At 29.7% G+C, this 13,094-nt stretch overlaps 1 protein-coding gene across 1 annotated transcript in view; it reads left to right on the top strand.

Annotated features, from left to right (window-relative positions):
* LOC119607211 (cytochrome P450 4c3) overlaps positions 1 to 13,094 on the top strand; it is a 29,854-nt gene that overhangs the window by 12,852 nt on the left and 3,908 nt on the right. The window contains exons 2-5 of the mRNA XM_037961034.1: positions 10,598 to 10,713; positions 10,782 to 10,898; positions 11,178 to 11,337; positions 11,489 to 11,558. Of these exons, the coding sequence (XP_037816962.1) occupies positions 10,598 to 10,713; positions 10,782 to 10,898; positions 11,178 to 11,337; positions 11,489 to 11,558 (463 nt within the window). The remainder of the gene's footprint in view (positions 1 to 10,597; positions 10,714 to 10,781; positions 10,899 to 11,177; positions 11,338 to 11,488; positions 11,559 to 13,094) is intronic.

Here is a 13,094-nt window from a genome sequence, read left to right as displayed (position 1 = left end):
TTTTGAATGTTTATTACATAAATTTTGAAAAAAAACTGAGCTGATTTTTTTCTACGTACAAATTGTTTTGATTGAATCTTGTGGTGGTCTGTTACCATTTTAATTACGAACTCAAAGAAAGATAGATGATGATCATGATGAAGATGACAAAGCATTTGACGCTATTAGACCTCGCTCGATCAAATTGCACACATAAACACACAAAATCGCGTCATCAAACTGATGAGATCAAAGTAATAAAAATTGTTTTTTTAATCAGTTTTTTTTTTTTTTTTTTAAATTGAACTACAAACGATAATGGAAAAGACGTTTATTTGATGTTTGTTTTGCATTTGGGTACGTTGCTTAGAAACTAGAGAAGATATTGGTGATAAACGTGAGTATTTGCGCATGCACTGACAAACGTTTATAGTCAAGGGCTAAAGTTGTCGTAGTGTGTTTTGAAAATAGACAACATTTTTTTTATTGATTGATTGATTGATAAACATTATTTTTGAATATAAGGATGTTAAAAACTGGTTTTATGCATTTCCGGTGGCTAATAAATCTTAAGAAACAAATACAGCACAAGCTTGATAAGCTTAACGCTCACTTTTGCCATATTCTTTTAGTCATAGATGTACCCCAAGAACTGAAGGGTACTTTTGAAGTTCGTGCATTTGATATGCTTCATAGATAAACTTAAATTGTATAGAAATCTTTATGTTAGATTTGAATTTATTTTGTAATAGAAATTTGAACTAATTTAGCGGTTACTGTGTAATATAAACTAATTTTTGTTAATTATGTGTGTCAAATGCAACCACATTGTTTGAACAAATACCTTGAAATATATTTGTTGTATTTTAAATATATTCAACCTTATTTTTTTAAGTTAGAAATTCTTCTCTTTTCCCACGTGCAAGCATCTTTAAAATCAAGTTTTTTTAATTAAAACTTTCTAATCATTACCTACAATTTGAATCATGAAATCATCAATTATAGATAAATTGATTAAAAATTTGTTTATGTTTTTTAAATTCTAACGTTTCGTTTACAATGTATAGAAAATATTTGTAGAAAAAGTACATGGCTGAATAGAACTCAAGTCAGGTTTAGACATATGCTTGAGTTGGTATTTAAGTGTTGGTTTTTTAAATTTCTTTCATGCGAATTTAATTAAATTTCAGCTATTTTTTTTTTGGTTAAACAAGTACTTGTGTTGTTGTTTTATTATTTAAAACAATTTATAAAAAAAATCTCTAAATTCTAGCACAAACAAAATTGAGTTCTTTGTTCGTATATGCACAATACTAGAATTTGGCGAATAATTTGAGGCTGTGTATTGCGTTCAATGTCATCGAGTGAGTACATACCAAATGTTTAATTGAACTCGATTTTAATACATAGAATTTGAAAAACTTCTGAAACATATAATTATTTTGTGTTTTTATTGTAAAACTATACTTACATTTAACATAAGTTTATCTATTTTTATAAAAAATGGCTATAACTTTTTTTTGATATTGTTGAAAGTTCTTCTATTTTCGATCAAGTCTCCTTTGCAGAACAAAGTCGGTTAGACCGAGAGGAGGTTGTATAATTCATGTGATTCCAAGAAATACACCTAGGTCACTATCGAGCCTGTTGTGCGCTCCTTTATACACACGCAGAGAAAAAACATGGTTGTGGTAACCATGTTCCAAGAGCAACATATTATGGTTAAAATTATGATTGTAGTCTTAACATAATATCGTTATTGTAACAAATTTAAAATATCATATTATGATTAAATACCGTTAAAATTATTTCATCATAATATTTTTCTATTTATCATAATAATATTGTTATACATGATCATATTATGATCCAATGTGTTCAAAATTTCGTTCAAAACTATGTATCGAAATCAAAATAAATTTTATTGAAGCAGTAAAATTACAGTTTCTAAAAAAAGTAAAAATATATATATATATATATATATATATATATATATATATAAATAAAGATTACATACTTACAATACTTAGCACACTTCGCAAATTTCAATTTGATTCACAAAAACATAACTACATTATTCTATGCAAACTGAAATACTTATACATTTATTGCTATAAACCAAATGAGAATTATTCATTTTATTGTCGAGTAAAAAACACACATGAAAAAGTAATCTCTGTGAGCAAAAGTTGTTTTGTTGTTGTATTAATTTGTTGATGTATCAGCAGACATATAACAACATAACATATAATGGTTTTTTATAACAACATAACATACAATGGTTATATAACATAACATATTATGGTTATTTGCAAGTTTAAATGGTTGTTAATAACAGAATATGATTTCCTTGTTATCAGTATTTAGTTGTTGTAAAAATAATTATGATTCAGTGAATTATACTCAAATTTATAATTGCCTGGAACATGAAAATGTTTACAGTAACTTAAATATTGTTAAAATCTAATTAAAATAACAATTATATGTTTTTGAAAACAATATATTGTTACAGTAAACATGGGATAGTTGCAGTAACCATTTTGAACCATGTTTTTTCTCTGCGTGCAGAAACTTGGTTTCCTGGATACTCTTCGCTCCCAAATTTATGCCAATTACGACGAATATACTTCTTTATCGTCCGATGTTGAGAAACTTAGTTTTCTGGACACTATTCGCTGCCAAGTTTATGGCAATTAAGACGAATGCCTGGTAATGGCAAAGAAAGTGTTGCAGAATTCCGCATGCTCTATATTTATCTGAATGCACCCACTGATTGTCTACACGGAATACGTCCCATCATACTATTCTCAGACTTCCTCATTCAGAAAGGGCTTCTCGTACTCTTACCGTTACGTCCCTGTACATGTAATACAAAAGTCATAGTGGGACTGGTGTACTAGTACTTAATTCTGTCGGTAACCGGTGTTTTTTTGACCTGGAAAGAGTGTTCAACGTACGCAGAAATGTTCGTGTTTCTTGAGAAATTACAGATTTCTTCCTACGCAGGGTTAACATTTAGTTCTTTTGTTTATATATATATATATCCTATTCCTCTAATATCGATTAAGTTCTCTTTTTTGTTAGGGTATGTTTCGGCTATTACTTATGATACTTTTTATCACCTATGTAATATCGTTTCGATATCGTCTGGTTTATTAGGAATAGACGCCATCTCATAAGTGTGTTTGTAGATTGTCGTCGAGGAATGCTTCAGATATGTACATACATATGGCCTGAAGATTGCAACGGGACAGCCGTGGTTAGTCTCCAGATAATTTGGACCGGCGTAAGTCATGAACAAAAATTATATGAGTGTTCTTTGCAAGTCAAAAAGCGGAATAGTAAGTTATCGCTAGTTCAACCTGTGATTGAAAAAGTATATCCCACGGCTTACACAACACAAACTCACGTAAAACTCTCGGGCTTTTGCCTTTTCATGCAAAGCTATTATGTCCTGAAATGGAAGATAAACCCCAACGTTTTTCAACAATTTACAAAAACAATACACTCTTTTCAACACTGCCCATGACTTTAGGGTGGAACTCGTATTTATTATGTAAAATAATAAAAAGGTGGCAAAACATTAGATTTCGTGTGAATTTTTCGCACGAAAGAAACGCATGGAAAGGAAAGAAAACAAAAACATCAAAATAATAGCAAAAACCCAAATTATTTGTACGTTTTGTTTTTTTCTTTTTAAATTTACATACATACCTATAATATCAATTAGTCATAGTAGTATATTTATAAACATAAATATGTATTTATTCAAATTAAAATGATATTAAGATGTTCATTAACCTATTAAGAGGCTGCATAGTAGAGTTTGTAAATAAATACTCATATTGTTTTTAGCACCAGAAATAATATCGAAAACGAATTACAGCAACTATTAAGATTTTCAAAATCTGATATTTTTGTTCCTATTTCCCTGATACTTTTAAAATATTCTGTAATATGTAATTATGTTAAAATTTTTCTAATACCATAAATCTGTGCCTAAATATGAATGTAAATATGTATCTGAATTTATGCTATTATTATATTGCCACTATCAAATACACCACCTTAGATTAATTTTTGTATGAATATTTAACGATTTAAACTGGTTAAAAAATTCAAATTTATGTGAATTTAATTAACATTGTCACTTTAACAGCTGATCACTGTTTTGTATCAATAAAATAAGAGTCATCAAAATATATGACGGAAGTGTAAACATAATTTCAAGGTCATGTTTTCTGTTCTTCCTTACATACCAGTGTGTATTAATAAATATGTTTAACGGTATTATTAGGAATTAATGTTAATTCTTATTAATTTACAACTGTAAAATACTTCTGACAGATCTTACGTGGGTCCAATTAAGATTTATTTTTAAAATCAATAATTTATTTGTGACGATAAGCAATTTGTATCGTACTAAATAAGTACAAACTATTCACATTCCTATTGGAGATCTACGACTTGTGGGTAATCTGACAATCAATCGTTTCCGCAGCAATTTGATCTTAGCTCCGGCTCATACTCGGCCATATCAACTCAGCGTTACAATTGGAATAACATATAATGCCGAAAGCATCGGATAAATAATGGTTTTACGATTGTCGGCAATCAGTTGAAATACAAAATGTATAAATATCAGGTCTCAAAAATCAGAATTAAACTTATCACGTATTCGTGTAAAGCCCAAGTCCTGGCAAACTTAATGGTTTAAGGAAATGTGACAATGGCAAAGAAAGTGCTCCAGAGTTTCATTGTCCTCTCTACTAGGGTGATCGATTATTCGACATTTTCCAAAAACCGGTTTTCGAATAGTTTAAATAGTTGACATTTAAAATAAAACCGGTTGACATTTTTGAATTTCAGAAAAAAAAAACGGTTAACCGGTTTTTCACTATAAATAACAAAATCTATTTTAATTTGAAAAAAATCTTAAGATTGATAAAATTTGATTAATCAGTTATTCCAATAAATTTTACAAATAAAATTTGCTAATTAATTAGGAAAATCAAAAAAGTATTGGACTCCAATATTTTTAAAATTTAGACGGGCTGTATTATTATTTACTTCAAAATTTATTTTAAGTTATCTTTTATTACAAAGCAAAAAAGTATTCGAAACCGGTTTTAGAAAATAAAAAAAAAAAACGAATTACTCGATATTCGAAAAATCAACATTTAGAAAGAACCGACACTGGTAAAGCTGAAAAAATGGTTTAAAAAACCGAGTCGATCACTCGAAATTCGTCTGAATCCGCACATCCAATTTTGTATTGCTGTGTCCGTAATCCTATGTGTCCGCTCAGAATACGTACCATCAGACTAACCTCAGATTTGCTAATTTTGAGGAGGCTTCTCGTCCTGCTCTCGTAGGGTCACCCCATAACAATATCATTAAGCCGGTATACATACAATTAAAAGTAAGTTTTAGTATATGATCGTTGTTCCGACCAAAAGAGTTTTTATAATCTTTAGGTTTTGCGAAATTAATCTTTTAGTTTGTATATACAGACCCTTGAACTTGTCTTGTCTCTCATACATTGTGACATTCATAGACATTATGGGGCTCCCGAAAGTTGATTTCAACCGATAAACCCAAATCGTTTTATATAACCCATTGTCTATAAGGATTTGGAATAAACATATTGGAATAGAAAATGAAAATTTTAAATATACAAAACGGAACAATTTAAAAAACTGTGTGTTTTTTTGTAAAGAAACACTTTCATTTCAAAATCTTGGATTAGGGCCTAAAACCCTGCACAAATTTAGACTACTCCGCACTCACATGTAAAGAGTACTCCTTAAAAGCCTGGTCCGAAACTAATCTAAATATGTATATGGAAAATATACACTACATTTAAGATTGTGATGTGATAGATAAGGACCATGTAAGCCATCCATGCATTACATCACTCTATTGAAAAAACCGTCCCCTTGCTAAAATTATACGAGTACATGATCCGCAACATGGTAATGCAGGTTGTTTAAAAAAAATCAACATAGTCCATGATTGCATTACATAGGACTACTAAACGGATCATGTACTCTAATAACGTTTACAAGGGAGTTTTTTTGGGATTACCTAAATGGATCATGATTACCTAGAATGATCAAGATTACCTAGAATGGATTGATCAGAGACTATATTGTTTAGTAAGTTTATATTAAAAGTTAGATTAGAAAGGGCAATAAGCACCACGATCTTTTGTGCATTGGTGAGAGGTTGTATATATCCTTCGGGGCTAGAGAAGCAGCACCCAATATTCTAGCTCGACGTAATCCTAGCATTGAACAATTACTCAATTTGTGTTCAGAGCTTTCTTCCTGACAGCCACAAAATCTTTGATATGGCGTTACCTAGTTTGAATTGGTGATATCTGGGACCACAGTGTCCCATGAGTAATCCCGTTAGTAGTCTAAGATCGTTTATGTTAAGCGATAATAACTTTTGAGATTTTCCCTTTGATAGCCCTGTTGTAGCTTTCCAGTGGCGAGCAAACTGCGATTCGACCCACGATTCGCATCTTTCTTTGGCATAGGCTTGTCGCAGTCGATAAATGGGCGATGGGCGCCCCTTTATCCGCCCATCCGCCCAGAATGGATTTCATGGCCAGATATCCAACATAAGGTTATTTTTTTGTGTTTACCCAATTCATTTAGTGATGTCACACAGTCTATTACGATACCGACTTGACTTCATATGATAGTAAGGCCTTGAGCGCCGCTTGACTGAGATTGCTTTCTAGAAGTTAGGTCCACAAATACCTGCTTCAGTTTCACCATCTACTTTTTTTGAACCTATTAGTAAACCAAACTTGATCAGCACTCTGTTGACAACATGTTTGATTGGTCCATTGGTATATTAAAAGTTAGTTATTAACTTTCAGAATTTTGCTTTTGATATCGTTACAAAATACTCTGTCAGACTAAACCCTGATATATCCCCCCTTGATTATTAAATTTAGAATTATATCAGGAACCAATATTTTCATTAGCAATATTTTTCAAGTTAATTATATAAAATACAAAATTTTAGGAAGTAAATTTAAAATTAATATTAATTGGATATGAAAACTGGCAACATAAAAATCTGTAATAAATATAACATTTACATATGTAAATACTTATGTATTTCCAATACTAATAACAAAATAAGTATCTCAGGCTCTAGGCGCTATTCCCAATTTAATTTTCAAAAAGCACTGACCACATAATTATATTTTTTTTTTTTTGGTAAAATCCCCAAAATATCAAAAATAAAACATCATTTATATTTTTAAATTTCATGTAAATTTTTGTGAATAGAATTTAAATTAAAAATTTCAAAGAACACAAGCCAAAGAACATAAAATATTATATTAAGAATTTATATAAGAAACTTGCAAAAGATAAATTATTGTAAAAGAAGAAGAAGAAAAAATCGCTATTAATAATAATTTTTGTGGTTGTATACAAAAATATTCGTAAAAATACAACAAAAGGGACCAAGGTGAACCACACAAATGATTAGAGATGAATATTAAGAAGTTGAAGTTGTAGAAAAAGAATAAGAACCATTAAATACTCAATCATACGATTAGAGTCAACAACAGTAGAGCCTGAATAAAGTGAATGGATATAAAAGTTAAAGAAAAGATTCATAAATGACTTATTTCAAATTAGGAATATTTTGAAATACCAAAAATTATAGTTTATATATCCAATTTATTCATTTAATGTTCTGTTCGTTTTAGTTACATAGAACTGTAGTTAATTTTAAACACGAAAAATAGAACTTGTCATTTATAAAATTTGCCTTTTAGAATTTTAATAAAAACTAGATTTTTATTATAATATTTTTTTTTGTAAATTTATCATCTTGTTTAGAATACTCCTCTTTAGAATTGGGGGAAGTTTTTATGCGATTGTCTTGTAGTAATTTATTTTATATTAAACATTAATTATGTTACTTAATGATGTTGATAATCATGCTGACGATGATGATATAACAAAAATTAAAATTATTATACTATTTGCAAAAAAATAAATTATTTTATTATTTTAGGTTTAGTTTCTAATAAAACTGAAGGCCATCCAGTTTCTTTTTAGAATTAAACGAAAATGTTCATAAAAATTTGTCTATAAAAAAACGCATTTTTTCAAAACATAAAATTCTTGACGTTAATGCTCTTTGTTCTGCTGTGGTCTTAGGTATAGTTGTCTCCACACCTCTTGACTTGATTCATAAACTTCATTCTGGTTGTTGTCTGTATATGCGACCAAAAAACCAATAAAAATTATAAACAAATTTTGTATTTGTTTAATGTTGAAATAAAATTGTACTCAAATTCACACATATCGCCACCTTATGACATTAGAGTGGAATAGAAAATTTGATTTTGAAATCATGAAAATTCATTCAACAATCTTTTGTTTGTGAATTTATGCAACAATGATTCTTTATTTTATTTTTAGTTTTATGGTGTTTGTGTAATTAAATTGTAATAAACAGAAGTTTTCAATGGCATTTTGTATATTAATCGTAAACTCTGTGAGTAAATTCAAGGGTCAGTTTCAGAAGTGACAGCTTGTGATTTTCACACTACTATGTTGTTGTTGTAATGTAAAACGCCCACTTTATACTACAAAACCTTGAATTATTAATAATGAATTCGTTATAAAAAATTCTAATGAATTAAATCTTTGATGATAATGTTTGCATTCCATGAAATGTTTTCGTGCCATAGTGCATTTATTGCGCTTTCATGAATATTTATTTATAATTTTGAATAAGCACCCAGCAAAAACTTTGAAAAGTAATGAGTAAAATAACTGAAAAAGCCCTTGCAAATAACTACTTTAACTCATTATTTTAACACGGTAATGACATTGGAGGCAAGTATGTACTTACCACCCTCACTGATAAATAACTTCTTAAATAAGTACTTTCAAATAAGGAGTAAAAAAGTTGTTTTGTTTTAAAAACAAACAAAAAAATGCTCACACAAAATACAAATTTTTATAAGAAATTGAACAGAAAAAGTAAATTTATTTTAAGTTTCTGTATACGTACTTGTTTAGATTCATGTATGTTTAATATCTAGGGTTCTTTAGTTCAAACATTAGTATGGGTGTGTGTCTTAAATGTAAAAATTCGATACCGGGTTGCTGGATATAAAACATCGATTCGGACTTTACCTTTAAGTCGTAAATATAAGGACAAGGAAATGAATTTGTAAACATACACAGATTCCTGTCATTCCCTTCTTAGCTATTTACTGAGATATACTAAGATTATTTGACATATATGTATATGTGAGAACCACTATATCGGGCTAATGATGCGACTTTATCACATATAGAACTTTCAGGATTAACCTGCTTATTGGTTTTATTCCAAACATTTTCATTTCAAACCCAACCACATACATACATACATATATGAACATCAGCTGATCTCGGTTCAAACTTTACTTACATATGTTCTATTTGAATATAAATCTCTCTACGTAGAATGTTGTTTAAAAAGCCCGATGTATGGGTTACCGTCATATTTCTCTGTATCAAATACATATGTATATCTCTTGGTGTTAGGTGCGATTTGACAAATGCCACTTCAGAGGTGTGGCTTATTAGATGGCCCTCAATATGAGTTCAACGGTTTCCAGTTTGATTCACTCCGTGGCCACACAATGATATAGAATAAAAAATAAGGAAATAATTCTGTAACTTTTAAATGTTTAGTCCTGGTAGCTGTAATTATCTCTTATAGCTTAGGAGATATTCGCATTTGCTTTTTTAACCATCCGAGTCCAGTTTTTTACTAACAGCGTATCCAAATATTTCATGATATCCCTCAATTTCCTTTTATTGGATTTAAACTCAAAACTTAACTTCGACAAGACTTTGTCTTTACGCATGTGAAATCTGACTGAAATCGTACTAACCCCCTTAACCCCTTTTGTGGGAATTACGATAACTGGTGACATTCGGGACATATCCGGGCTTCTGTGGCAAACGCATGTAAAGAGTACTCCTCAAAAGACTAGGACTGGTCCAAAACTAATCCAAATATGAAAATAACATACATATATTATTTAACATTATGATGTTTTAGTTCCTTCCTTACTAAAATTATGTTAAAGTAAAAGTTGAAGTGTTTAAAGCGGAACCCCGGTACCTATTATCAAAGAAATTCATTCCCAAGATCCAGGTTGTCAACATGGTGGCAACAGTATGTAAGGAACCATATACTACAAAACTAGATTTGTGTTTAATTCCTTTCCTCCTGAGAATTGTTTCATAATATTAGCATATTTTCAATTTCTATTTTAAAATATGTAAGTTAAAAGTCATAAAAATATATTGCACAGATCGTGTTTGTGGTAAACCCCCAAATAACAAACAATTTTAATTTAAAAAAAATTAAAATTAAGTAATAAAATGTCGGTTCCCTTTATTAACTGCTACCAGTGTCTTATCAGATTTTTGTTTGAATCAGTATTTTATTTTATTCTTTAATACAAATTCCATATACAAGTTCTATGTACAGTATTTCCTCATAAGATATGATCTTATTGAAATTATTTATTTACAAATTACTAAAAATAACTTCTGTTTGGTTATCTTTTTAGAATTATTTGCCCGTATTACTGGTTCAAAAAGTTTGTGGGGTAATCGTTTTGGCATCAATAAAGTATGGCAAGGCACTAATGCCTATGTCATGGTATTCGATCCTGAGACAGTAGAGGTTAGTCAAATCTATTACTAACATCTTATAATAAACATTTTATAACTAATTAATTTAAAATCTTTCAGCCTATACTAAACAGTCAAAAATTCATTGATAAAAGTCATGATTACGATTATTTGCGTCCCTGGTTGGGCACCGGTCTTTTGACTAGTTTCGGCAGGAAATGGCACTCCAGAAGAAAGGTAAGTACGGTCAGAAATTAAATTTGAAAAAAGGCATTAATTTAATTTATGTATTTATTTCTCTACACTGCTTTTTTGTTTTTGTTCATCATTTTAATGATGCTTACAGTTGTTAATTTCTTAATTGTAATTAATTTGTGTTTGTATGTTTTTATTATTTTAATTTTTATGGTTTTTGTGTACTTTTATTAAGTCTGTCTGTTAATTTTACTATTTCTTTGTATTTTTTGTGATTTATTTTTGGGTTTTTATTTTGTTGTTTTTTTTTTTTTTTTTTAGATTTTAACACCAGCCTTTCATTTCAAAATTTTGGATGATTTCGTTGATGTTTTCAACGAACAAAGTGCAATTTTGACTCATAAACTTGAACGTGAATTGTCTTCGGAGGCATTCAACATTTTTCCATATGTTACATTATGTACTTTAGATATTGTGTGTGGTAAGTTTGATTGTTAATGGTTTTAATAGATGTGCCTCATAAAACACTTGACAGGAAGTTTGTAATACATATTAAAGCAAATGAGTTTCCAAATTCTTTACTTGGTTTTATTATAGTTTTTTTAACTCATTCCTATTTATGATTATTACAGAAACTGCCATGGGTCGCAGCATTTATGCCCAAAGTAATAGTGAGTCTGATTATGTCAAAGCTGTTTATGGGTGAGTTTTGTCCAATTTTTGTAATAAAATTGATTTTACTAAACTTTTATTAAGTAAATCTTCCTAATTTTTAATATATCTTTCTAATTTTTGCTATATTTTATAATCATCCATAAAAATGTACATGGTTCAGATTAATTAATATTGATTTAAATTTATTAAACGAATTAAAAAAAATCCACATTTATAGAAACAGTTATTTCACAAAAATAACTGGTTTCCCTTTAAAATCTTTAAATGTATTGACAAAAGATAATCTTTTAGAACTGATATTTATAAATACCCCAAAAATATACTAGACTATAGACTAGACTATAGACTAGACTATAGACTAGACTAGACTAGGCTAGACTAGGACTATAGACTAGACTATAGACTAGACTATAGACTAGACTATAGACTAGACTATAGACTAAGACTATAGACTAGAACTATAGACTAGACTATAGACTAGACTATAGACTAGACTATAGACTAGACTATAGACTAGACTATAGACTAGACTATAGACTAGACTATAGACTAGACTATAGACTAGACTATAGACTAGACTATAGACTAGACTATAGACTAGACTATAGACTAGACTATAGACTAGACTATAGACTAGACTATAGACTAGACTATAGACTAGACTATAGACTAGACTATAGACTAGACTATAGACTAGACTATAGACTAGACTATAGACTAGACTATAGACTAGACTATAGACTAGACTATAGGACTAGACTATAGACTAGGACTATAGACTAGACTATAGACTACATAGACTAGATATGACTAGACTATAGACTAGACTATAGACTAGTACTATAGACTAGACTATAGACTAGACTATAGACTACTATAGTACTAGACTATAGACTAGACTATAGACTAGACCTATAGACTAGACTATAGACAGAACTATGAATAACTATAGACTAGACGATAGACTAGACTTAGACTAAGACTATAGACTAGACTATAGACTAGACTATAGACTAGACTTTAGACTAGACTATAGAATAGACTATAGACTAACACTATGGACTAGACTAATAGACAAACATGGACTAGACCTATAGACTAGACTATAGACTAACTATAGACTTACGATATACGGACTATAGACCTAGACGATAGATCTAGACTATAGACGAGACTATAGACGAGACTAAACTAGACTATAGACTAGACTAATAGACGAGACTATAGACCTAGACTATAGACTAGACTATAGACTAGACGATATACTAGACTATAGACTAGACTACTAGACTATAGACTAGACTATAGACTAGACTATAGACTAGACTAGACATAGACTAGACTAGACTAGACTATAGACTAAGACATAGACTAGACTAGACTATACTAGACTAGACTATAGACTAGACTATACTAGACTATAGACTACTAAGACTAGACTATAGACTAGACTATAGACTATACTATAGACTAGACTATAGACTAGACTAGAGACTAGACTATAGACTAGACTATAGACTAGACTATAGACTAGACTATAGACTAGACTATAGACTAGACTAT

The sequence above is a fragment of the Lucilia sericata genome, unplaced genomic scaffold, assembly GCF_015586225.1.
Source record: "Lucilia sericata isolate MDLA Ls3-8-SP2 unplaced genomic scaffold, ASM1558622v1 Contig000677F_arrow, whole genome shotgun sequence".
NCBI classification, from domain to species: Eukaryota; Metazoa; Arthropoda; class Insecta; order Diptera; family Calliphoridae; genus Lucilia; species Lucilia sericata.
Note: the sequence above shows the minus strand (reverse complement) of the source record. Positions and strands in the feature narration are given on the sequence as shown.